The sequence below is a fragment of the Apodemus sylvaticus genome, chromosome 5 (genome assembly GCF_947179515.1).
Source record: "Apodemus sylvaticus chromosome 5, mApoSyl1.1, whole genome shotgun sequence".
NCBI classification, from domain to species: domain Eukaryota; kingdom Metazoa; phylum Chordata; class Mammalia; order Rodentia; family Muridae; genus Apodemus; species Apodemus sylvaticus.
The window spans coordinates 64,463,216-64,490,999 of NC_067476.1; the positions used below are offsets into that span (position 1 = coordinate 64,463,216).

The 27,784-nt window shown below is 39.2% G+C and overlaps 1 protein-coding gene across 1 annotated transcript in view; it reads left to right on the top strand.

Moving 5' to 3' along the window:
* Fam171b (family with sequence similarity 171 member B) overlaps window positions 1–27,403 on the top strand; it is a 67,200-nt gene extending 39,797 nt beyond the window's left edge. The window contains exons 2-8 of the mRNA XM_052182801.1: window positions 8,608–8,841; window positions 10,684–10,776; window positions 13,430–13,585; window positions 15,549–15,719; window positions 19,208–19,324; window positions 21,673–21,796; window positions 23,082–27,403. Coding sequence (XP_052038761.1) covers window positions 8,608–8,841; window positions 10,684–10,776; window positions 13,430–13,585; window positions 15,549–15,719; window positions 19,208–19,324; window positions 21,673–21,796; window positions 23,082–24,429 — 2,243 coding nt within the window. The 3' untranslated portion in view covers window positions 24,430–27,403. The remainder of the gene's footprint in view (window positions 1–8,607; window positions 8,842–10,683; window positions 10,777–13,429; window positions 13,586–15,548; window positions 15,720–19,207; window positions 19,325–21,672; window positions 21,797–23,081) is intronic.
* The last annotated feature ends 381 nt before the right edge of the window (window positions 27,404–27,784 follow it).

Sequence of the window (27,784 nt, forward strand, 5' to 3'; positions counted from 1 at the left end):
AACAAAAAAAAAATTGTGATCTTCAATTTGTTTTTTAAACCTTATAGATTTAATATGTTCCATTATATGTTTTATGTAATATTAAAATACTGAAATTACCTACATATAATACATGACATAGTAGATTATTTCAAGATGATTTATTTTTTCTTTAGCTTTGCTTTTGTTTTTACATTTATCTTGATGTACAGCTTCAGGGATTTTGCTTTGTTTTATTTTGTTTCTTGTTTTTTTTTCACCATGTAATAGAGTTGCCTAATGAGTTTTAATATGTTTGGATAAAACAAATACATGGTATAATGCAAACACCATAGATTTGAAGTAATAAAAATCTGATATCAAATTAAAACATACAATTTACCAATAAAAAAAAAAAAAAAAAAAAGACTCTTTGCTTTGTCTGTTTCATTAGCTTTGGTGAACCCACTTCAAACTTTCAGTCCTACAGGGAACAGCAAGTATTTTATTTGTTCTATAGCATTTTTTTTAACCTTTAAAGATTATGTCTTTGTATCTCTTTGATTTCTTAGATTTCATGTTTTCTTTGAAATAAACATGCTTCCATATTATTGAAAATAAATTTGTTTCCAAGATAAACAGTTGTTTTTCTATCTCTCCTTTTCTCCCTTTCCTTTCTCCCTCCCCTCTCCTCCTCTCCACTGCCCTCTCCTCCCCTCCCTTTCTTTACTTCTTCAGTCAATACTATTTTCTTGGATCTAATTCTAGAGTTTAAGCAATGAAAAAGTGGCTTTTCTATCTTACTATATCTTACTACATTTTTTAAAAATTCAGTGCCATTTTGTGCCTTTAAAAGAGGGCAGTTAGTGTGTCTGTTTGAAGTGCTGTTGAGATTTAGCCTTGTAAGCTCTCTCTGCCTTACCCACTGCATAATTATATGTCCTTTCTCTTTCTAAGCCCCTTTGCCATCCTCAGCTCTTTTAGAAGCTTTTAGCTCTTGTTTCAATTAAATAGGGAAACTGAACTCACATCCTGGAAGAAAGGCTTGCAAAACCTCCATGTTGGTGCTTCTTTGTAACTGATAATAAAAGCTTTCATCTTTTCTATGGTACGTTGTCTTGCATTTAGGAAGTTCTGTCCTTATGCATTCTGTAGTGAACTTCTCAGGTTAAATGCTTACATGTGATTTTATACTAGTTTCCAAAAACCAAATGAACCTTTATTATTTATTGTTGTTACTGTAGCAATGTAGTCTTCACTGGCCACTGTGGGATGAGGCACAAATCCTTGTACTGAAGTTACAATCAGGCCATGATTTCGGGAGGCCCCTATGGAACCCAATTGCTACCCGGTTCTCCCAGGAGCTTGGCCGCTTGGTCTCCAGTCTCCTCCTTGCTCTACAGCTCTTCTTTCCTCATCTTCTCTTTCCTTTCCCTGGTCCACCCTTCCCCCAACCAGTGTATGCCCACGTGGCAACCCCATAAGAACACAAGGCTGCCCACAGCCAAACATTGGATGGAGCTTGGGGGACTCTTATGGAAGAGTTTGGAGAAGGATTGAGGGCCCCGAAGTGGGTAAGAACCCCACAAGAATATCAACAGAGTCAACTAACATGGACCCTTGGGGGCTCCCAGATACTGAACCACCAACCAAAGAGCGTACATGGGCTGGACCTAGCCCCACCCAACCCCTCACAACATGTGTATCAGATATGCAGCTCAGGCTTTATGTGGGTTCAGAACAAGAAGTGGAGTCTATTCCTGGAGCTGTTGTCTGTGTGTATGGAATGTGTTCTTCTAGTTAGGCTGCCTTGTCTGGCCTCAGTAGGCAAGGATGCACCTAGCCTCACAGAAACTTGATGTGCCAGAGTTGGGGGATGCCCAGGGGTGCTTCCACTCTCTCAAAGGAGAAGAAGGATCAGGAGGGAGGGGCAGCAATGCACATGTAAAGTGAATAGAAAAAAATGAGGCTGTGTGTGAAACTGTTTGTTATTAAGATACCTAGGTTTATAGAGTGAGAAGACATATCTGTGGAAAAGCAAAGGAAACATCAGGAAATATCATATGCTCTAGGACCTGTCATAATAGAATCTAGATGGCATGGAAAAATATATATTTGAAAAGGGGTGTTTGACTTAAACTGAAGAGTGAAATGAAATTTCCATAGGTAGAATGAATGAAAAAAAAAAGAAATAAACAGGAAAGAACATGACTGGTCCTGGGTTTTGGCACCAAATGAAGAAAAGAGACATGAAAAGGAAAAGAAAGGAAAGGGACAGGAAAGGAAAAGGAAAGGAAAGAAAAGGAAGGTTTGGTGGAGCAGGTGTTGAGGTTTGGTCTTTGATCATGTATTGTAATGCTAAGAGAGGCCCCCACAGAGACCCAAGTGAACTATGTGACCTTACCCTAAGTTATTTCTGATAGGTGAATAAAGATGCTGACAACCATCTTTATTATATTTATTATTTATAGTATGTAAATATATATTATTATTTATAGTGGGGCTGAAGAGACATAGATGGGTTTGGGGTTCCCAGGCCTGGGGTCCCAGGAGGGCCATGAGGAAGAAGGTGGAGGAGGAGAGAGAATGCCATGGGTTGGGTGAGTCAGGCCGTGAAAATGTGGCCCGAGGGCTGGCCAATTGGAGTTATGAGCCACTCAGATAAAAAGTAATAATTCTGGGTCACTGATAGAAAAGTTGATGATAATAGCATAAAGAGTAGATATCTGCCCAGCGCTTGCGCTGTTTAAGACTTAATGATAAATAAAAAGATTGCGTGTGTGAGTGTTTTATTCAGAAATAAGGTGGTTAAAGGGCAGGGTAAAGGTAGGAATCTCAGCCTTTTGTCCCAGGCTTGAAACCTCACACAGAGGTTTTATAAAAGTTGTTTGTCTTAGTTAGGGTTACTATTGCTATGACAAAACACCATGACCAAAGCAACTTGAGGAGGAAAGGGTTTATTTGGTTTATGCTTTCATATCACTGTACTCAAATGAAGTTAGGAGAGGATCTCAAACAGGATAGGAACCTGGAGGCAAGATGGCCTTGAAGGGATGCAGTTTACTGGCTTGTTCTTCATGGCTTTCATAGACTGTTCTTATAGGACCCAGAACCATCAGCTCAGGGCAGTATAATCACAGTGGACTGGGCCCTACCACATCAATCACGCATTAAAAACATGTCCTACAGACTTGTCTGCAGCCTGGTCTTAATAGAGACATTTTCTCAATCAGGACTTCCTCCTCTCTGATGACTCTATGTTGTGTCAAGTTAATAGAAAGCTAGCCAGCATAGCGCGTATTTGGTCTTAGATAGTGGCTAGTGATCCATTTATGTAGCAACATAGAGGAGGATTCTGTAAAGTTTTCCTGTAAAATTCTAGATAGTAGATATGTTGGTCTTTGCAAGCCATATGGTCACTAAGACAACTGTCAAGTCTGCCAATAAAGGGAAGGTAGCCATAGATTCATAGACCCTTGAGCTTGACTGAGTTACATGAAACTGTTTTACATACATACATACATACATACATACATACACATACATACACACACACACACACACACACACACACACACATATATATAGGTATATATATTCAGACCATGGGTTAGAGTTGGTGTTTAGGCTGTGGTTTGCCAGATCGAGGAAGAGCAGGATTAGAAGGAAATAGGTTGTAGAGGAAGGTGGTGGCACAGGATTTTGGATGCTAGCCTTGAGCTGGGAATCAATATCTTCTTTAATGAAACCAAGCGTGGTATGTCTCTGCTCAAAGTTATACATACACAGAGATTTAAATTAGAACCAGGTGTTTTCTATTTTCACCTTAAGAGAGTTGTATACCCAGCTGTAAACTAAGATATTTCTGTGACTGGATATTAAATGTATTAAAGTGATATATGGAGTGCAAATGAGGCCTCTGAATGCCCCGACTAAAGTCTGAGTTGGGCCAGAAGCAGAAACTTGGCATCTTTGGAGTTCTTACTATAACTGCTTCTTAGGAAGGGACCAAAAGTTCAGATCCTAGAGAATGCTTGGCCAGGCCCTCAGGGTCTCTGAACTCAAAATGTCCACATGCTCCTTGTTTAAATTACCAGGGTGAACTGATTCCAAAGAGAAATATCCAATCCATATCTTGACTGCTTGTAGGAATATCAACTCTGACGTAACTTAGGCTTAATTTCACTGAACTTTATGTTGAGTACTATAGAAGGTGCTTTTGTATGTTTTGGTATTGCTTTTTCTTCCACTATTACCAGAAATTCTGCAGTTTTTCATCCCTCCCATGCTGTTTCCCCCTGCTTAAACTTTGCCAAGGCTCTATTAATGTTTTTATCCCCAACACTAGCCCAAGGCTGATGTGACCTGAAGTCATGAACTAAAGTCATCGGTAACTGAGCATTGATGTATGAATAATGTCCTTATTCAGAACAAATGTTTTAAAACTATATTTCTGTGCTCTTCACTGCTGCCTACTTTTTTGTTGAGACATGCCTCCTAAGGTCTTTTGAATTTATTTCCCTAAAGAATTTACCATTCAATTTCTAAAAGCTTGTATTTTGGCATTATATTTCTGGAAAACATTGCAGTTATTGTAGTTGCTTGCTTACAGTGTACTGGGGAAAATGTAGGCTGATTTTTGTACCAGAAAGATGTAGCCCTTCAGTGATGTCGTCTGCACAGTAATAACCTATTTATTGGAAACGACACAATGAGATGTTGCAAGATTCTCTCAGAGAGCAGTGGGCTTGTAATTCTTCCTCCCTCCCACACTAAGATGTCAGCATCACCCTAATATATACCTATAAGTATTTTTAAAAGTCCTTTTCAGAACCTGAGTTCCCTACTCCTATAGCATAGGAAACTGTCCTTTTAAAAGGACACTTCTTTATGCCAATGTAATATTCAATGAATTTTGTTGATCCACACAACTTGATACCTATGATAGGTAGTAATTAGTTATCCCAAGACATAGCTCATCTGCATGTATTTTATTTTAGTCTCCGCCCCCTCAGCCTTTAAATAATATGTTTCCTAGCACAGTTGAAATCATTTGTTATTGGACCATTTTAAAACTAATTGTGACATATTGAAAAGAAGATTGTGTGGGCAAGACATAATGATTATAATTAAGTGACAGAGAAAATAACACACCTACAGAAAGCTGAATAAACAGTGGAGGAAAGAAGGTACATCAGAAAGACAATTACTGGTTGAAAATTATATATAATTAATCAAGAGGTATCTGCTTCATGTAACGGCAAAGCCTTTTTTTGTCGGGAGTGGGGAGGGGTGTGTCTGTAGCTGTGTAGTGCTTCTGACTGCTAATGCTGCCTACTTCACAGGCTGCCCTGTAGAAGTCAGAGCATCCTATTTACGTCATGCGCAGGTAATTCTGTATAACTTACACTTCTTTTATATTTTAAAATTCGTTTATAACCTTTGAATTGCTTTGACCAGATTTTTCAAGCTTTCAGCCAAGCTTCTGTTTGTTTTTATTTCTCGTCTGTTCAAATTGTTTGTGCTTTAGCTTATACTGGGCTAAGAGATAAACCATGTTCAAGGACTGGGTAAAGAGACATCGATTTAACCAATGATTGTGGGGAGGAGATACTCTAGTAAATATTATGAAGGTCACAGCTAAGGAATAATGTGAGGCAAAGCGTAGGAGGTGGTATCTGAGGGACTTACTAGCTTATTTTCTCCTTACCTTACATTAAGTGTATGTATGTGTATATGTCTGTTTGTCTGTCTGTGTGTGTATGTGAGTGCATGTATGTGAGTGTGTGTTTGCATGTTTGTGAGTGTATGTTCATCAGAAAATGCCCATATTTTAGAAGGCCAGCTTCATTAGGTGGAATCTGGGAGGAATCTGTTACATGAGCAAAGCTGCTTAGTTTTTTTCCAAGTTGGACTAGAGAGGAGTTTGCTAGCCAGGCCTCCGTGGTCCCTAAGCTTATTAGGTGATTGACAGTGTAGCTTTAGGAGTTGTCACCAGGGGGGAGTTGTAGCGTTGATGATCCCCTCCCTTGCTAAGTATGTTTTTTGATCAAATTTGTAGTGCATTTTCGGGGAAGGATTGTTTTAAATTATCTTATCATTCGATCCCAGCATTGGGTCATCTGGAGCCAGTATTCTTTATTTCCTCTGTTCTTCTACAAGCTTAGAGCAAATGGGATTTTCAGTTATTTTTGCGAATTTCCTTTAGGATCTTAGCCACACATTGGGATATTTTAATCCACAGGCTCTGAGAATTTTTCAGACTGCTGTTTGAAGCACATGAATTAGTAAAAACCCTCTTTAAGTCTTATTAGCATGGCCAAGAAAGAACTATTTAAAGTATATTTTTGCTACAAGTAACAGATATCAAATTTAATAGAAAATTATTTTAACTTTTGGTTTTACCAAGGAGGTCTTTCTCTTTCTTTCTTTCTTTCTTTCTTTCTTTCTTTCTTTCTTTCTTTCTTTCTTTCTTTCTTTCTTTCTTTCTCTTTTTTCCTTTTTTCCTTTTTTTGTATTTAATATTACTCTTTTTTCCTTTATTTTGTTTTACATAAAAAAAGTGGCCTATCAAATGCATATGTATAGTTGTATTCGGTAACCTTTAATGTTTGTGCTTTAGAAGCAAATGACAGGACCTCTGGCTACATGAAGGGAGCTCACAGAGAAAGCTATGCTGAAATCACACGGGTTAGAGCTCATGGGTTTTCTAGTTCAGGTTCAGAACTGTTAGCCTGCATGCCTCTGTTTCTGTTTAAGGTACTAGAGGTCTGGCATCAGTGGGTTTGGTGGCTGACTGAGTAGCGGCTGCATGTCCTCTCTACTTAGATTTTTTCCTAATACTAATCCATTCAACTACAGTTAGTATAGGAACCCAATGTACCATGTGTGTATTTGGTGTACACACTAAATCATGGTTTATGCAAGAGGTATAGTTCCCATTTAAGTTGGAAGCCATCAGTCCAGAGGGCCTCAAACCCACACAGAGAACTAAAGGCAACCAGGGAATATGTGAATGGGAGGAAGTAGTCCTCCATTCCCCCAGGAAAAAGCACATGGATTTGTGATTTAATACTAAATGGTCATCCCTGAGAACATATACAAGTAACATTATACACAGAGTGGACTATATGCACACACACATACTCATGCATGTGTGTATGTGTGTGTGTGTGTGTGTGTGCATGTGTAACAACAATAACTGATGAAAAAAGAACTATGAAGTTGAAAGAGAGGGTGTATATTGAAAGATTTGGAGAGAAGAAAGGGAAAAAAAGAAATGATGTAATTATATAATAATATGAATAAAAGAAATAACGTCTTTAAAAATTGGAAGCCATGATTTGGGGTGTGTGTGTGTGCACACATAGTCAAGGAGTACGTCCTTTTTCTTTTTAGTTGGCATTAGGAATTAAAGTTCTCAATGATGATTACAATAATGTATTCTTTGAGATACAGTAGTGTGACATTTAACATCGTATCTGAGCTCTGGAGAGGATCAGAACTGTTTTGCTTTTCAAGGACAGAGTGATAGCTCATTACCTCTGTTTGTATTTAAAATAATCCAAAAGAAATTTAAGGTGTGGCTTAACAAAGATGGGATAAACAGGCCTGATGGTAACTGGTTAGCAGTAGTATGAAGTAGTTAACATTCAGTTAGGCATTTACCTGACATGATTTCTTCACAAAATGATGTTTAGTAAAACGAGTTTATTTATGCAAATAAATGTCAGTCCTTAAGGAGATATTTACAAAAGTGCTGGAATGGGTGTGGTGTGACTTTCCAGTTGTAGAAAAATATTACTAATAATCATAATGACCAAACATATTTGTGATAATTTCATTTCCTTAAAGCAATTGTTATGCTCCCAGGGGTCCCAGCGTTGGATTTAAGGGTGACAGACCTGTGGTCACATTTCTGAGGAATGGGGTAGTGGATCTTGACTGGCTCTAGAACCCACTTACAGGGAAAAAGAAAATCTCTTTGGCAAAGATGTTGTGGTACTTCCTCCCAAGGGCATCTCCGTGGTGCAAGTTCTTTGCGTTTTGTCAGACAGCATCAGGAGTAAGTCCCAGTGAACATACAGCTCTGTACTTGAAGATGAGACCAGGGAGTTCGGTAGAGTTGGTTCTAATTCTCATTGTCTTCACTTTAAATTAGTATGAAATCTTAGGTAGATATGGCAGATTTATATATGTTTTTTTTCAGAAAGGTTTCTGTGTGATATTTCATATAGTTAAAACAGCAACACATTCCTTGCTTTCTAGCCAACCTGAAAATAAAGGAGCTCTCTGTGAAATGGTGTGTTTAATTAGTGTTAAAACTCTGTAAGGTGAATGGAGGCAATGAAAAAATGTGTTTTCCTCAAGATCAGTTCATTGTTCCCCTTTTAAATGACACAAATTGGAATAATAATAGTGTGCTTACTAATAGTAAATATTCCAATTTATTTTGATTTAGGAACAATAATGTATTTGTTGGATTATTTTTACCATTTTGAACAGCTGCTAATATATACACTCTAAAAGTAAAAAAAAATTTGTCTTGTTATTTGTAAGTATTGAATGACATTTTAATGTGCAAATGCCATGCATTTTTAAATTCCACCTGATTCAGCTTCTATTTGCTTGTTTGTTTGTTTTTTCCAGTGTCGGTATTCATGCTGAAAGTCCAGGTCAATGACATCATTAGTCGCCAGTACCTGAGCCAAGCAGTTGTGGAGGTGTTCGTTAACTACTCGAAGACAAGTTCTACCGTAACTAGGAGCAATGGAGCAGTATTGATTAAAGTACCCTACCAATTAGGACTCAGCTTAACCATCATTGCTTACAAAGATGGCTATGTCTTGACACCTCTGCCTTGGAAAACTGGAAGGATGCCAAGTAAGTACTTCCGTGGTGTTTTGCATTCACAGATGTAAGTGATTTCTCCATCTGTTGGAGGAAAATCTGTTAGGCTGAAAATGAGATCACCTAGAAGAAATCCATGTAATATGCTTAGAAGAATTTATAGAAATGCTGTTTGTTTGTTTGTTTGTTTGTTTGTTTGTTTGGGATGGTAGAACAAAACATTGCAAGAGAGGCGGCTTGTGAGGAACAGAGATTTCGGACAGTATGGGGGCGAGGAAACCCAAGATTGAAATGCCAGTGGACTCACTGTCTGCTGAGAGCTTGCTGAGTATAGAGCTTCTGTTTTTACAGATGTTGCCTTTGCACTGTGTCCTCACATGGAAGAAAGCTTTGGGGGTATTTTTAAGGCAGTCTGTTTTCAGTGATGAAGCCTCTGCTTTCTTAACTCATTACTCCCCAAATCCCACTTTTTAACACTATAGCTTTCTTTGGTGGTGGAATATCCTGGGGTCATAGCAGTCATGAAGGCACTTACTTCATCTCCACAGAGGCTTGCACACTGCTCAAGGTAGATGGCTGTGGTAATTATCCTTTTCTGCAAGGACCTTCCTTTGGTGAGGAACTCTCTGGATATAGCGATATGTAGTCATTATATTGCTACGCTCATTAGCAGAACTAACATAGCAGGTTTTCCTAACAGCCCATGATCTGTTTAGTCTCAGGTACTTGGTCACCTTAGCAACATTAGGTATGGGTTCCATTTCTTGGAATGAAACTTAACTTCAGTAAAGTGATTGGTCAGTCCAGCAATATTTGTGGCACTTATAGCAGTCTGTCTTGCAGACAAGTCACTGCCGTAGGTCTCAGGGTTTGTAGCTGGGTGTTACTGATGATGACCCCTCTCCTCTAGTACTGGGCAGAGTACTTTCCAGCATAGTGAATCATAGCTTTTAGTTGATCCTCAGCTTGATTTCTCCATGTTCAATGACATAAGTGTGTGATATCTCCAGCAGCAGGGCTTTTACCATTAGGATGTGACAGTAACTAGTAACCTTGGCAACTGCCTGTGATGTTGGGGGTGGGGATTTATGGAACCTCTTTGTCCAATGACTCCACAAGTTGCAACCCATTCCTGGGTCTGAGGGATTTACTTAGTGACAAACTATGTCTTGGTGGGGTGTTGTCTTTCCCATTATATGGTGATTCAGTTACATTTCTTTCATACATGCATATATTTTAGGAAGCTTCTGCAGTAGTAGTACATTTCCGGACGGCTTTGAAAAGGCCCTCAGTATCAGTGTCCCTCCTCCTGGTGGCTCCTGTACATCACTCTCTCTCGCCCCTCCCCCATCTAATCCTATTCTAGTTTCCCCCTTACCTCTTCGAACTACATTCTGCTTCCCTTTCCTTGGAAGGTCACATCCTCGGCCTTGGACCCTTACTAGGTACCTAGCCTCCGTGATTATTTTAATCGGAGCACACACATATAAAAAGCTTTAAATCTAACATCCATATGTAAGAGAAACCATATGGTATTTACCTTTTTGGCTCTGGGTCACCTCACTCGGGATGGTCATTTCTAGCTCTCCCTAGCAATTCATTTGCAAGTTTCATTTTTCTTAATAGTGGAATAAGATTCCATTGTACAAATGTACCACGTTTTCATTATTCATCCATCAGTCAGTGGACGGCTAAGCTGTTTCCGATTTCTGGCTGTTATGAAGACAGCAGCAATGGGCCTGGGTGAGCAGGAGTCTCTGAGGTAGGATATAGAGTCCTTTGGGTTTATCGAAAGCTTTTGAGACACACCATGACAGAACTATACCTGCCTCAGTTTCCCCTTCATTAAATACTTTGTGTTGTTCTATTTCACAGTATATTCTTCAGTTACACTTTCACTGTTCCCGCAAAGCCAAGCAAATATATGGCTCTTTGAAGATACCGTTTTGATTACTGGAAAATTAGCTGGTAAGTGTACTACTCCTTGACTAAGGATGCTCTTAGAGTAATTATCTTATAAGAGAATCAGGGGTGATTATAACTTGGCAAAAGTCCAACTTGGACAGTGGTGGTAAGCTGATCAAAACTATTCTCTTATTATAATGTTACATTTTTGTGTATTATACATCATCTTTAGTATACATTAAATGTAGGGCTTGAGGATGTGAAAAAAATAGTGAAAATGGCTATCTGTCCTCTCCATATCTCCTCTCTCCATGGGCCTTGCATGGCTGGTGTGATTGTAGTAAAGTCAGAACCTGTTTCTCCCGTCTTCAGGCTTCCTGTGTCCTGTTCCCTCCTCTGCCTCCCTGGTGAATCTGGCTGCCATTGCAGGAGAGGCCTGTGACTGGGGAGTCTAGAATCTTCTAGGCAGCCCTCATCTGGGGTACTTGGCATTTGAACATCCACAAGAAAGAGTGTGAAAAGCCCCCTTTACTTCCATGTGCCCCACAATTGGCGCTTAGGAGAAGCTAAGCCGTTGTGCTTCTCTGTGACACGCATTACATAATGCCCTTGTGAATTACAACTATTCATTTGATTTGTATTGGTAAGTTAGTGTTTAGCTCTAATGTAATGGACATGACCAGAAGGCAGGAAGTTCTCATGAAGGAGTCTGTCAGGAAAGGTGTGGCCTAAAGAACTGCTTCTGAAAATTCATATTGAGAAGCTAATCTATGCATTTCTGATGGATTAAATAAGAAAACAGTCCTCAAGTTAGGACTTGAATTTGGGGTTGATCCATCTTGGAGTGACTTACTATGAAAGACTGTAGGGCCTCTTTCTCTAGATGTTAAAGCATTTGGTACTCATGAGTTTAACATGGAGTTGTGTGTAGAGATTAGAAAGTCAACAGCAGGCACATGGCTACAGAGAGGCCTGGTTTCATGCTGCTGGGGCTTTAATGAAAGCAGATGCAGATGTTTCTGATGTTGTCACATCTCTCCATAAAGTGCCTACTTCCCTTCTTAACACTCATAAAATACTTTGTTAAGAAAGCATTTAGTTTATATAATATATGTGTGTTCAGTATATGTGAATATATTTGTGGGCAAGGAATCAGAAAAAGTTAGAAACCGTTCTGAGGAAATGCAGATAATTTACACAGGAGGCATAATTTGTTACTTGTAAGAAATTCATATCTTCAGCAGGAGTAAGCCACATAATTTAAATTTTTTTTTCAGGTTAGCATACAAAATAGTACATTTTAACATTATATCTTCATATATAAAGGTCACGTAGTTTTAGCAGAGAATGTTTTAGGTAGTATTTTAAGTGATCAGAAAATAACAGATTTTCTGATCTGTTATTAGAACAGATCTTAACAAAACAATAATGAATATATAATTGTGTTGTTTTACTACAATGTTTTGCAGGTATTATTTTTCTCTCTTTATGCAAAATCCTAGAAATTGATTTTGAGAATAATCTTACATTATTCTTTTAAGAGCATACAAATCTTTACAATTTGATACATTTTTTTCCACCCTAATAACTCAAATGATTATTTTCTGCCTTCATCAGTAATCTTATTAAAAGTCTAAGGTCAAAGGTAATATACCGGGTAATTTTCCATTTTAATTTTGCAATTGATCCTTGCCTTATTAAATTGTGTTAGTTATAGAAATATCAATATGTCTCTGAGTTCTCAATTGATAAATGTCAGAAGAGAGGTCAGTTCAATTCCACTGAAATGAAGTACTCTAAATGTCTGGAATCTGGCATTTGGAAGATTTTTAAAAGTTACAGTGTGGCTATCTGACAGAGACACCTACCCATTTCAGTATGTGGCCAAATGTCCCGAAGGACAGTTATTTTTGAAGTTGTTGGAAACCCATCCCAATCTAGCAGAAGCCCAAAGGAAGCATTTTTCTTTTACAAAGCAGGGTGAACTTCAGGCATGATTTAATCAGAAGGATTCAAGTTGAAATAATTGAAAAATAGTTTTCTCTCTTTCCCACGTCTGAATCCGGAGAACATTGCCTCCATTTTCAAATAAGCCTCCATTTTGGGTTACATGATGGAACCCCGTGGGAGACAAAGCAAACCTCCCATTCTGCATCCTGGCATGCGCACCTCTCATGGGCTGTGCTTGGGAATAGACCCATTGGCAAGCGTGAGCAAGATGCTTGATTGGACTTGGCCTATTTGGACACACACCATCACCCCACTCTTGTTATAGACCACACAGGCTGAGGTCTATATATGCTTCCCTAAAGTGAGGCTTGAAAACCGTGAAGGCATCCTGGGCAGCAGAGTCAAGCGCCTGTAGCCTGGAGGTGTTTAATAATCTAGAAGAGACACATGTAATGTGCACGTACTATCTTTTCTACAGTCCAGAGCTTATTATTTGTACTATGCTGACATCTTTCCCCACAACTTTGCTTTACTCTCAAGTTTCTTACACGTGCACATCAGTGGCTCATTTGTGGTTCTATTGTGGAATAAAAGTACTCATTATGTCAGTATATAAAAAGGAAGCTTGCTAGTTCTGAATTTAAGGTAATTATGTGAGATGGTGAAACTCAGAAATTATTATTTAAAAGAAAATATCCTGACCTGCAATGCTGTCTTTAATATACATATATTCTCTCCATTTGTTAATGGGATTTCCTTTATCCAGATGCCAAATCTCAACCAAGTGTTCAGTTTTCAAAAGCCTTCATTAAACTTCCTGACAACCATCACATCAGCAACGTGACTGGCTATCTAACAGTTCTACAACAGTTTTTAAAGGTGGACAATTTTCTGTATGCGACTGGAGTCACTTTTAAATCAGGTATTCTTTAGTTTTTAAATATGAAGTCATGTTTCTAAGAAACATCAGCATATACATTTTTCCATCAAATAATATTTATGTAATAATATTACACATTTGATTTCTATTTAAGCTTTGCAAAATACATGTTGCTTTGAAATATTCGCTACTAAATTGTTTATAAGTAATTTCCTTTTATCTAAAGAAGAATAAGTCTTTGGCATACATTATGTCAAATTAATCTAAATGTCTTTTTATTTTAATTCATTAAATCTCATTTGAACTAAAGCAAGTAAACCAAATATAAAAATTTGTGATTATTGTAAAACTTTTCAAAATAGTTCATTTAGAAATGTTGGCATAAATACATATTTCAGTTTGACTTTCTATGCAGTCTTACTAAACCGATGAGAAGTGTTACTTTAAAAGCCAGAGAGAGTATGCTATTTAACTGATCCCCGAGTTATGTTCACAGAGTGTACAGAGGTATCATAATTTCTACCTGATCTGTCTTAGCTGAATAAAAGCTGCTACCTCTTCCAGAGTCGACAGTTTTGGTGTTAGGCCCTTTTAATGTAGTTAAGGAATTAATGGAATTTTATTTAATTAATTTTAATTAAAAATACAACCACATTTGTCACTCCATTTCTTATTATTTGTTTGTTTATTTGTTTGTTTGTTTTGGTTTTTTGAGACAGGGTTTCTCTGTGTAGCCCTGGCTGTCCTGGAACTCATTCTGTAGATCAGGCTGGCCTCGAACTCAGAAATCTACCTGCCTCTGCCTCCCAAGTGCTGGGATTACAGGCATGCGCCACCACACCTGGCTCAATGTCACACCATTTCTAATATTCTTTGTAAATCTAACTGAAACTCCACTGTTTAAAATTACCCCAGACATCTGTAATTTAGAGTATATCAGTTGTGTCAAATTTTTGGCTCATTTGGGTACATCTAGAAATGAGAGTATCAAGTGTATATCATATATGTATTGTAAATTATAGATAAAACTGATACTATCAGTGTCCCAGCCTGATGAGGCCCACTCTCTGTCATAAGCCTGTTTCCTATTGCACACATCAGTCACTGATTGAGGTCACTGCTTAGTCTATGAAGCAGGCTTTGCCCTTATGTGGGGCATACAAGAGTTGACACGTAGCACTTCCATTTTCTTCATTTAACTAGTGGACTTGGACTGGAGTTACCTCACAGACTCACCTTCACTGGGGTGCTCCCTTGAGTATTATGCTTCTAGTTCATTAGAGGTTATTTCCAGGGATTACTTCCCCAGTCAGTTCCTGTTTAAATCATCCCAAAGCCTGTCACGTGAAGACGTCAGTCTAAGAGATCTGACAATTTTCTGAATGTGTGAAATAAAGGCATTTATGGGAACACTACCACGCTGGCTGCCACCGGTGAGCTCATGTTGTCTTGGAGGTGTTCAAAACAAAGTTCCTGAGACTTAGGCACAGTCACAATGAGCTTTCCCGTCAAAGTCCTGCTTTAGACACTTGGAGTCCTATAAGGGGTCTGCTCTGCTTTGTCCAGCATGGTGCCGCTGGTCACATGTGCTTCCTGAGTGTGGCATGTCATCCATGCACCAAAGGTCTGGTTAGCCCCTCTATTGGAGGCCAGAAGACAGCTTTTGGGAGTCGATGTTCTCTGTCCAACTTCACCCCAGTTGCAGGGACGAAACTAAGATTATCAGGCTTGTACATCAAGTACCCAGTGAACTTTATCACTGACCTGGGTTTCGCTTGGATTCTAGTGTCTTTAAATCAGATGACTCTGAAAGAACTAGATCAACTGAAGCATAGACTGATTTGTCAATGTTACACTATTATCCAATCTTTAATATACATCTGATAGATTAATTATTGGAGTGGATAATGATGATGAAATAGAACAAAACAATTTTTAGAAATATAAGTTTATTATGTGAATATAATATCTTTATATAATTTTAATAAATTATACTCTCTTTTAGGTTTAGAAAACATTGAGTTGACTCCTCTTGCTGCAATATGTGTGAAAATATATTCTGGAGGAAAAGAATTAAAGGTGGATGGCTCCATCCATGTTTCTCTTCCTCTCGTACATACAAGTAATGTGAACATAGGAGATCGGATACCTGCTTGGACATTTAATATGGACATAGGTATGGTTACTAAGAGAAAATCATTAGGATAGTTTTCTTTTATACATTTGTTTACTTGATTTGAGAGTTTGATATGAATCTGGATTTTCACTAACATTATCAATTTGTACAGTTTGTTAAGGGCTATAACTGGCCCCACTGGGGACCAGTAACTGTGTTTGTGAAGGGAAATGATGCTAACACATTGTCTTGGTTGTTTTTCCCTGCTGTAATAAAATACCCTGACAGCTTAAGAGAGAGAGGATTTATTTTGGCTTAGAGCCACAATGGTTATAGTCCATCATGGTGGGGAAGCCATAGGAAGGGAGAGGTTGAGGCAGCTGGTCCAATTGCATCCATGGTCAGGAAGCAGAGAAGACGAAGGTTGGTACTCAGCTTGCTTTCTCCTGTTACACCATTGAGGATCATAGCCCGGTGACTGTTGCCAACCACAGTGGGTATATATGTCTTTCTACCTCAATTAACCTTCTCCAGATCATTCCCCACAAGCATGTAAAAGGCAGCCCATGTCCCAAGGTGATTCTAGATCTCATCAAATTGACAATTGAGATTAACCATTGTGTACACTATGTAAAAACAAAGAAACAATTCAATATTATTCACCCACATTGTCTTGTCCTTCTCTAATATTTTGAGGAAGAAATCATTTAAAATTAAAAATTACATTTCCTCAGGAAATTTTAGTAGACAGTATGAACTTACTGAACAGTTTGGTTAAGACCATCAAAAATGTATGCTAATATTGTGACGGTCAATTTTACAAGAGACAGAAGGAGCGGTTGATCCCCTTTTAGGTACCAATTTTATTCATTTCATGTTGCTTCCTAGATGGCAACTGGGAAGTCCTTTCTCAGTTTTTTAGTTTTGTATTTGTTCCAATGTAAATAAAGTAATGGTCTGAGTTTCTAATAAAGGAAGGAAGGAAGGAAGGAAGGAAGACAGAGAGAGAGAGAGAGAGAGAGAGAGAGAGAGAGAGAGAGAGAGAGAGAGAGAGAGAGAGAGAGAGAAAGAAAGAAAGAAAGAAAGAAAGAAAGAGAAAGAAAGTGCTAGATGCAGCAGGATGGGCTTATGCAAAGCATGCTACAGAGCCTGGACAGTTTTCAAGACTTGCTTTATTTCCTTTCTCACCATTTCATCTATGTGAACACCTTCCTAAGAGAGGACCTTGGAATGCCCAACAGAAGGGTGTTGGTGCTGTAGCTTTTAACAGTGCACTTAGTCAGGTGGAAGGCTCGTGAAGACAGATATGCTTTGTGTGGTAGACATAGAACAATCCCTTCAATGTACTGTGTTGTAGAATAGAGTCAGTGAGTGAAGAATACACACATTTTACATAGGATTAGCTCACACATTGATGTGGTATGGATTCCCAAGCTCACCTTGTCATCTGAGAACAGAGCATGGCAAGAATCCCACGGGAAATGTGTGTCGGGCTGCCACTGAGAATGAAAGGATGGACAGTGAGATGTCCACTGCCAAAGAAAAGCTATGTATGCCTGTGTTCTTTAGAGTAGTGGAAACTGTGCAGTTTATAGTGGTAACCCACTACTGAGAGGACCCGCCATGCCGCATGGGACAAGTTGTTTAAGTGATGTGGGACTTGGTGTCTTCATATTAAAGAAGACTGTGCTGTTTGATTCAGGTTTCAGATCATTCTTCCTGACAAAGGCCTTTCTAGAATGTTCCTTTGAGTGAATTTGTTTTTCCTGAACACTAATGAGGTGGAAAGCACTAAGCAGGGAAAGGTGTTTAAACCAGCCTACCAACCCAAGTTGGCCTCACGGAATGCATACATGAATAGAAAGAAAGAATCTACAAAGTTGTTCTTATGCCCACATGAGCCCTATGCCATGTAACATACATCACACCTCCCTTACACTCACACACAAATAACAACAACACACAGCAATGTTTTAAAATTTTAAATTGATTTATTCTATGTGCTATGCTAACTTTAACTTAAAAGCAATAGATGGAGTGATTCTCTCATTTCAAATTTCTCTACCTTATTTCTCAGATTAACTGCTCAATATCACTGCAAATGATTGATTTGCAATCAATCAATCAATCAATCAATCAGTTAACTTTTGTATAACTGCCTAAATTAATCTTGTATAGATACATTTTATTTACCCCTTGGTGGACATCTTGGTTGATTCCATCTATCGGCTATTATAAACAATGCTCCAGGAACCCCTCCACGGGGCTGAGGGCTACAGAATAGTGAGGAGAAATTAGTTTTGGTGTTCCATAATATAGTGGGACAACTTATCTGTAATACTTTCTGACATGCTCTAGAATAATGAGAAGAGTCCAGAGATCCCTATCATATAAATGTGATTGATGTGTGTGTAATGGAAATGCTGTTTTATATTATGCATTGTGAATTTCTGTGAAATTCTCCTGTATGCCATGAATATGCACAATTGTGTGAATGAAGGATAAAAATATCATACCCAACTTACATATTGTAGATAATAAGTCAAAATATTAATATATATGGAGCTTTTAAGTAGTTGTGTTGGCTATTTACACATAGCATTTTATCAAAGGTTTTACTGAATGCTCTTTACTATGGGTGATGAAATTTCACTGGAGTAGACAACCTTCTTTGAAATTAAAAGACAGTTCGAGCTTTTTAAAATTGAGTGTGAGGTTGTGTATTCCGGTGTGGGCTGGATGAGGCACATTTTGTGGGAAGACACTGGACTCCAAATGGGACTGAGGGAGCATCAACTCCTGGTCACCTAGCCTCGGGTGCTGCTGTGGTCTGAGTTCTACATTGGTCATTTAATCCCTTCCGCCTGAACCTCCCAGCTCCATTCTCCACTGCAGGTCAGGTCAGGCCAGTGCTTGCTTTCAAGCTCCAGCTCCATACCTGCAGTGAACAGCTTTCATTTCGGGCATCTTGTTGAAAAGTGCATGTGAAGTCTGATGCATTCATACATGCGGCTCTGGGATAGAAAAGACATCGCTCCGGAGAAACAATCAGTAGCATTAGAACAATGGTTCCTAAAGCGATAAGGCTACAAAACATAGGGTACAAGGGTTTAGCCAGTCTCAAGACAGTGACAAATTGCAGCCTATCAAGGAATTGTGATTTATTTCTCTCGTCACATGTCTCTCGCTGGCTATTAACCTCTGGGATTCGAACACTCTACATCTGAGCTTTAAATTAGAATTTTCTCCAAGTATGTCTTATCTAATTTATCTTTATTATCTCAGGGTCCATAAGTTAAGTTTTGTTACAATGGTTTTATGTCCATTGGCCATGGTGAATAATTCACATTATATTATATATGTATTGAATTGTCAGTATGAGTTAACATTTAATACTATCATCATAGATGTTTCGTATTATGGTATTTATAGTTTCTGAAATGTTCTGTATCCTTTACATGACTACCTGCAGCCTCCTTGTTTTATACCTTATCTCTGAAAAGTAAAACTATAACTAAGTGTTGTCTTTCACTTCCCCTTTGTCTTAGGTGCGTGGGTGCATCATGGCTGGGGAACAGTCAAGGAACATAACAGTCATTTGATCTGGACCTATGATGCACCACATCTGGGCTACTGGATAGCAGCTCCATCCTCAGTCACTATAGGTACTGTAACAATGAAACAAAGTCACTTTAAAGAATAATGCACGTAGCACGCTGAAGATGATAACAGCCTCCCGCTTAGGCTAAGCATTGCCGAGTACCAGGTGAATGAAATCTGACACAGCCTATCCTTTTCTTGTATACACCATCAAAGAATTAAGCTCTATGAACTCCAAGTCTCTTACTGTCATGCCTGATCAATCTATGGTGACTAAAGTTTGTTCACGTATTTTCTAAGATTATGTTTTCATCAATAAATTCTTCCCAGCTCAGATCCTCTGGCTATAAGGAATAGCGACATGTTGAGTAATTTCCTAGAAGGTGGAGACTGTATGTGTAGTTTACAAGATCCCGGGGAAGAATGAAGAGCCTGGAGAGGGTAGACCACATCTCTGCAGCTCCAGAGCCTACTTAACTGTCATGGACTCTGGTCCTTTGCAGTCTTTCTTCACATAGTGCCTGATTTTCCTAAGGAGGAAGACTCTGGGGTCGGGGACATGAGAAGAAAGGCTGGCGGGTAACAGTGTCTCCAGATTGCTTTGAAAGAGCAGATAGATGATACACATAATGGTCATTGATCTGACAGTTTGATCAGGAAGGTGGCTGGAAGCAGGTGACCATTCTCCAAGAATTCCTCAGTAGGGAAGATCCATGCTGTTCTAGCACAGAGTATTTAGCCTCGTATCAAATTACATGGAGAACCTGAACCTACGGAAACCCGGCGTTTATCACAGTCAGTACATTTCTTAACAATTTCAAAACTCATTCTGTATTCATTCCATCATAGCTTCCTGAATATAGCTGGGCGTAGTGATGCCTTTATTCCTAGCACTTGAGAAGCAGATGCAGGCATGTCTCCGTGAGTTCAAGGTGAGCTTGGTCTATATAGCCTGAGTGTATAGTAAGACCTTGCCTCCATAAAGCTGAAATAGCAAGCAAGCAAATAGTTAGCCAAAACAGACAGACAGAGAGACAGACAGGCAGGCAGGCAGACAGGCAAAACCCCCAAACCTTCCTGAATAGAGAAACACCTTTTCACGTGCTGGAGGCTGGATTGGTTCTATTAGCCTAGACATCATTTTAATTCAAATAAGAATCCTGTAGCTGTATTCTGTATTTTGCTATTGGGCTTTAGCTTGGCTTCCCATTTTGTAACTTCCTGAAAGAATTTCTTCGATGTTCCCTGTAAGGCTCAGAAGCTGGGGCCACATATTTTAGGTTTTATTTTCTCATTGTCTCAGCAACCACATGCCAGTTCTGCAAGAGCAAGCTGTTGTGTTGCAGTCAACCATTTCAGCAGCTATATTATGTATTTAACTTTTAAGTACTTTGTGTTTGGGGTTGAATGCTTTGCTCTTGGGCCTGGTATAGTTATTTTAGGACTAAGGTTGAAGCATTCTGGGACATGTCAGATGTCAGACATCACATGTCAGAGTGTCTTAGCAAGATAAGTGAGCCACATCACATGCTTGGATGCCAAATGAAAGAAAATGCTCTTCCTTTTGGACTAGTTTAAACCAAAGGTGACCCCAATTTTGGATTCTCCGCATCTTTCCCTGTGTCCTCTGTCTGATTCTAACAAAGGGCTTTATTCTATATTTATTGGATAGTACAAAAAATAGTATGGGAAATGAACGAGGAATCTCTTTTAATTTTTTTTACCAGAATTTATAAGGGAAGAATTTACTGACCCCCAAGAAATACTCCAAACAGCAAACAGCTGCTGGTAATCTATATCCACATGTAGCTTTGAACATTCGTGGCAAAAATTTTCTTTAAGGTTGCTTTCAGCATATTGACTACTTTCAGAAAATGAATAATACAATGACTATACATTATTCAGGGGCATGGAAGAGCCACACAGGAGAGGAGACAGGGAAATTGACCTGAGATTAAAGCTGTGCATTCAGTTTATTTGAAAGTAAATTACATGGGAATTCCAAGGCATAGTGAGATTGCATACCTTGTTTTCTTAAAGGTAAGTTAAATGGAAACAGGCTGATTACATACTGGGAAAACAGATTGAATACATAATTTTAAATGATTGAATGCATGACATTAATTAGGAAGCAATTTTAGGCAAAAGGTTAAGTTTCAGGAGGCAAGTGAATCTTTTGAAAAAAGCTACTTCCATAGCCATGCAGAATTCATTGGTCAAAGCAGGTCAGTTTTTCATACCACAGGGCACAAAAGATGTACTTTGCTCACAGAAGTTCTAAGTCCACCACAGGAAGGAAAAAAAAAAACAATGGAAATGAACACATATAGTCTGTCTCATCCAGGGTAAAGCAAAACTGAAAGCCTAGTCCAAAATAATTTGTTCCATTTTTCTGTGTTTCCATTGACTGCAGGTTCCGGTATAAATGAAGATTTCCAGGACATCACTGCCTACCACACAGTGTTCCTTACAGCCATATTAGGGGGAACAATCGTCATCATCATTGGGTTTTTTGCTCTGCTGCTTTGTTATTGCAGGTAAGAACAGCACTAATCTATACATGTAGACACAGAGCTGTCAAATAATAGTATCTTTCCAGTATATTGTGTGCATTATAAAGTTCATTTATAGAAATAATTATTTAGGAGCTGGAGAGATGCCCAAGTGATTGAACATGCTTGCTCTTACCGACACTGCAAGTGCAGCACCTGCTTGGGTCTGCACCAGATCCTCAGCATGTGTTCTATGACTGTTACCTGAGTGGTCTTGTGGTGTCCCAACTTGCAGGACAGTCAACAGGGGCCTCAGAACTATCTAGGGAAAGGTGAGAGACAAGAGACACAGAGATGGACAACAAGTCTATATTCCGATCAAGCTGTCAAATTTTATTTTTTACACAAGCCAATATAAAGGGAAGGGTAAAGGTGTAGGGAGGGGTTAAGGGGGGAACAATCTCAGGGGGCTGGCATCATTTCTAAGAAACAGTTTCTCAGAATTTCTGGGAAAGGCTAGTTATTGCTGCTGGAATTTTGGCATGATAAAAAGGGGGTCATGAGGAGGTGAAGTGGAAAGGGGTTGCTATAGTAACCTATCCACAGATGAGCTTCAAAAGGAGGGGGTTTTGAGATGAGAATGGCTCCTGGCATGGAGATCTAGGTGAGGATGGCTCCTGGTATGGAGAGCTCTTGGCATTGAGATCTAAGTGAGGATGGCTCCTGGCATTGTGGAACTTCGAACAGTGGAAACGGGTGTGTCTCTGACTCTTTGCCCATTCTTGGGACTCTTTTCCTCCTATTGGTTTGCCTTGTACAGCCTCTATATGAAGGCTTTTTTGCCTTGTCTTAATGTATCTTGTTTTGTCATGTTTGGTTATTGTCTCTTGGTGCCCTGCTATTTTTTGAAGAGGAAACATAGGGGGAGTGGATCTGCTTGGGGGAAGGGAGCTAGAGGGGAGCCGGGAGGAGAAACTGTGACGGACTGTGCTGTATGAGAGAAGAATCTATTAACAACAACAACAACAAAATAAAAAACAAAAGACCCACTTGCTCTTTCAAAGGACCCAGGCTCTGTGCCCAGGACTCATATCTGCCTATAACTCCAACTCCAGGATTCAGACATGCACATACATACACATGAATAAAAATTGAAAAATTTCAAAGAAATAGATTGTTTAGACTTCAGTATATGTAGACTGAAAAGCAAAACAAATGTATTCTAACGACACCATCAGATAGACATTTGTATATTTTGATATACTTTTCTTTGATGAAACTTACAGATTGTCACTTTAAGTATCCTTTGCCTTTTCTTTTCCTACTCTAGGGGGAAGTGTGGAACACCACAGAAAAGAGAAAGAAATATCACTAAGCTTGAGATCCTCAAGAGAGATCAGACAACGTCAACAACACACATAAATCATATCAGTTCAGTCAAAGTTGCATTAAAAGCTGAAGATAAACCACAGTTGTTTAATGCCAAAACCTCCTCCTACAGTCCCCAGAAAAAGGAAACCACAAAGATGGAGGCAGAAGAAAGAATTTCCATGGTGAAAACTCGGGACAACTTTAAAATATACAATGAAGATGTTTCCTTTCTGTCAGTCAATCACAATAATTATTCAAGAAACCCAACACAGTCTTCGGAGCCTAGTATAGGAAGCAAACAGCCAAAGCATATTAATAACAATCTCTCTCCGTCGCTAGGCGATGCTCAGGAGGAAAAGCGGTATCTTACAGGGAACGAAGAGGTGTATGGGCTTTCCCACATTCCCGAGCAGCTCATGCACATCTACAGCCAACCTATTGCCATCCTCCAGACATCAGACCTTTTCTCCATGCCAGAGCAGTTACATGCCGCGAAGTCTGCCACTTTACCAAGAAAGGGACAATTAGTCTACGGCCAGTTGATGGAACCAGTGAACAGAGAGAACTTTACACAAACATTGCCCAAAATGCCAATGCACTCTCACGTCCAGGCCCCAGATGCCAGAGAGGAAGACATCGTCCTTGAAGGTCAGCAGAGCCTGCCATCCCAGACCTCGGATTGGAGCCGATACTCCAACAGCTTGTTGGAGTCTGTGTCTGTTCCTGGAACTCTAAATGAAGCTGTTGTGATGACCCCCTTTTCATCGGAACTTCAGGGAATTTCAGAGCAGACCCTCCTAGAGCTGTCCAAAGGCAAGCCCTCTCCGCATCCCAGGGCTTGGTTCGTGTCTCTGGACGGAAAGCCTGTGGCCCAAGTGAGACATTCCTTCATAGACCTGAAAAAGGGGAAGAGAACCCAGAGCAATGATACGAGTCTAGACTCCGGGGTGGATATGAACGAGCTCCAGTCAAGCAGAAAGCTGGAGAGGGAGAAGACGTTCATCAAGAGCATGCATCAGCCCAAGATCCTTTACCTGGAAGATTTAGACCTGAGCAGCAGCGAGAGTGGAACCACCGTCTGCTCCCCCGAGGATCCTGCACTGAGGCACATCTTAGATGCGGGGAGCGGGGTTATTATAGAGCACCCCCGGGAAGAGTCTCCAGGAAGGAAAAGCACCGTGGAAGATTTTGAAGCCAACACATCTCCCACTAAAAAAAGAGGCCGGCCACCGCCACTAGCCAAAAGAGACAGCAAGACTAACATCTGGAAGAAGCGAGAGGAACGCCCACTGATTCCCATAAACTAATTGCGAGAGCCGTGTATCTCTGTAGCCTCTGCTTCTTGTAAATTGCAGTGTGAGCTTCGTAGGAAGCCGAGACTGAGCAATCTCATGGGCCATAGACCCATCTCAAGCAAAGCGGATGGTAAAATAGTAATTCAAAAATCAGAAATGCTTTCTCTGGCCTGTTCCTTTTTTTCTTCATTGTTTTGTTTTTGGGTGATGAAGTTATCACGATGTAAAATAATGTAAAGATGTTATCTGAAAATGTTGCTCAGTTTGCCAACTGGTACTGGCTCTTAAGAATACAGCTGTGAAATGTGTACTACAGTTGCTTTCCAAAATCTTGCCTCTGCCTTGGTCTTAGAAAGGCAGGCACCTTCTTCAGGCCTCACCTTCGTGCAGTGTGACTGTGACGCCCTTTCCTGCCTATGCTTAAAAACAGCTTCATAAATGTTTGTATGGATGTTAAAGATTAAACAGCATTTTCTTATTTGATGGCTTGTGGGTTGTCGCTACCAACGTAAATCCTGTTCAGGAAGCCCCCAGCTCATTAGAGAAGGAGACCCAATTCTGGTTATTTGGGCATATAGGTTTATAGAGTAAATAACATATTGACTTGTTAGGTAGAAATTTGAGAAACAAAAAGTCTGATATTGTCCTTTTATTTCGAATGAAGTGACCTTAGTTACCAGCTGAAAGAAGGCTTTGACTTTAAGGTTCATGAATCCGTAAAGGCTAAAATTGGTTTTTAATATGTTTTTGATATCTCCCCCATTCCAAATCAGTCATTTAGAGACTATCAGATTTGATTTAAAAATACAAAAATTTCCTTAGAGTGCCGAAAAACGAATAGACTGTAGAGACAAAGGAAAATGGATATTCTGTATAATTGGGCAGGAAAAGAAAGACCAGTTTCCAGATATGAAAAATAAAATCTCCAGGCTTTGAGTTCCATTGCTAAATGTTGACACTTTGGAACGACGCTGGAGAGCAGTCTGGGGATTCCAGGGGACGTGCTCTTTGTCTCCTGAGCTTGTGTAGCCTCCCTTGCAGTGTCAGGAGTTTACAACTGTTCTCTCAGCGTGGACTCAGGAGCTGTTTTCAATTACCTGTCCTCCACTCTTCTAAACAGAAGGGCTCTCTAGTAGCATCAACCATCCTGTTTTACTTAAACATTCTGCATCAACCATCCTGTTTTACTTAAACATTCTCACGAGGACATTCATGCAAGCAGCTCCCCCTTTCTTTTGGCGGGAAAAAATGGCTCTTCTCACCCCCTACCACATGAGCAAATTCAAGCCACCTGAATAAGTCTGAGGAAACTAAAACAGACACTCAAACTTTGTAAAACAGTAGCTGGACGATGGAAGTCAGCAGCTTTTCTCCCTGAGACACAGACTTCAGCCAGTTTTTGCTAAAATCACTTCTGAAGTATCTGTCTTAATTCCCTTGGCTTTCTGCATTTAACCCAAAGAATGCAAAGACCTTTGCCTATGTTTCTTGTATATTACCCCTCTCCATATATGTTTGGGTAACACATAAACTTACTACTGGGGGTAGAGTGATACAGCTCATGTTTAGAGGAGGCTTTTTTATTGGTTCTACACAGAAATCGATCATACGCAGCATGAAGACGAACAAAAAATATGACTTGGAGAAGTATAAGGAGTTAGTGCTCTGTGGAAGTGCCTTTGACTCAGACTTGCATTAGGAGGATTAAGAACATCTTTCTTCCGTGTACATTTTGTTAGCCAAATTCAACAGATGTGCAGTTATTAAGAGATATAGACCTAGTGTTTCATGTTGGAACAAGGAATTTTGCATGTAAGATTTTCTTTCTGCGTGTTGTTTTTCGAATCCATAAGATTCGAAATTGCTTATGTTGGAATGAGGTTAGGAACGACATAGTTAAATACTGCACCTGTTCAACACTTTAAGTGTGTATCCTCACCTTTAAAAGGGTTTCATGTCTCAACTGGGCAAGGAAATACACATATAAACATGTGCATATATGGCCCAAGTATGCCAGTGACTTCGCTCATTCTTGTCTAAGGGAAATGAGATGAGGTATCCTAAGGGCTTTTATAGAATTTTAATTTCACAAAATACTTAAAAAGAAAACCACTGCAGTGCTGTTTTTTGATTAGGAATGTTAGGCAGTTTATCTTTCCTGATCAGAGGAATGTGACTTCTCATTAGTGAGCTATTCACAACTCCTGGTAAAAAGCTGAAGCCATCTGTCTACCTTTTCTTAACCCAAGTGATAAACCAACACTACTCACTACTTTCTTAAATTTTTAAATTGAAAGTCAACGCAGACTTTTGCATATATAAACTAGAGAATTTTGGTTACAAATTGTTGACCTTTGTGGGTCCTTTGTATATAGTTTGGAAAAATCTTGAAGGCAAAGCTATCAATTAACCGATGGAGTCATTTACTAAATAAAGCACAACTATGTGCAGTTTTGACTACACACGAACTTGAAACTTTATAAAACCCATTTTTATGACTTTGCAGTTGAATAGGGATCATGCCCTTTTATAATTCACAGTATGCCACAAAGATTGCAAACACTGAGGTATAGTAAATCTCTGCTTTGCTTTGTCAGTTACTGTCAGGTGGGTTTCTATGGATTTGAATCCTTCACTATCAATATCCATGATAAGGTTTTAGACATTTGGAGGTCAAATATTGTCCTTCGAAACTTCCCAGAAAGGTAAAATTCAAAACTCCATATTTATTTCTATGGCTTGAGTTACTCTTTGTTGTGTGCAGACATTATAAAGAGGTCCACTTGGTTTCGACTTCAGATCCAGAGCTGACGTCTTGCCCGCTTGTTCCCAGGCGTCTCCTTAGTCTTTTTCCTTTGTCTTCTTTCATCACAGAAGTCTCATGTTTTGGTGTATTTATTGCTGTTACTGTATTTCTTGAACAGTCTGAAGATTTGTAAAATGTTACAAACAGTTCTTTAAGGATAATAAAATCAGTTTAAATGTACACTTGTAGTCTTTAATTTCAAATAAAAGGCAAAGGGTTCCTCTCTAATGTAGCAAATATTTCAACCTCATTACTTTCTGTTCTTTATTGCCCACAATCACATTCGCCCCGTGTATGTAAAGAACTTGATAACCCTACTCCTGAGTCTGCTGAATTCCCAGTTTTACTGTTGAAGCTGAGCACAGACTAGTTTTCCATTGAATAGGAATTCATTGCTTTCACAAACATTTTTATAATTATATTTTATTTTAAATTCTAAGTGAAAAGAATGATATAAAACCTTCATACCTCTTTTAAAATATCCTTTGGGCATTTGGCCTAACACTAAGTAATAACTCTAAGTCTCCTCACACTAGGATTTCCAAGGTCCTCTCTTAGCCA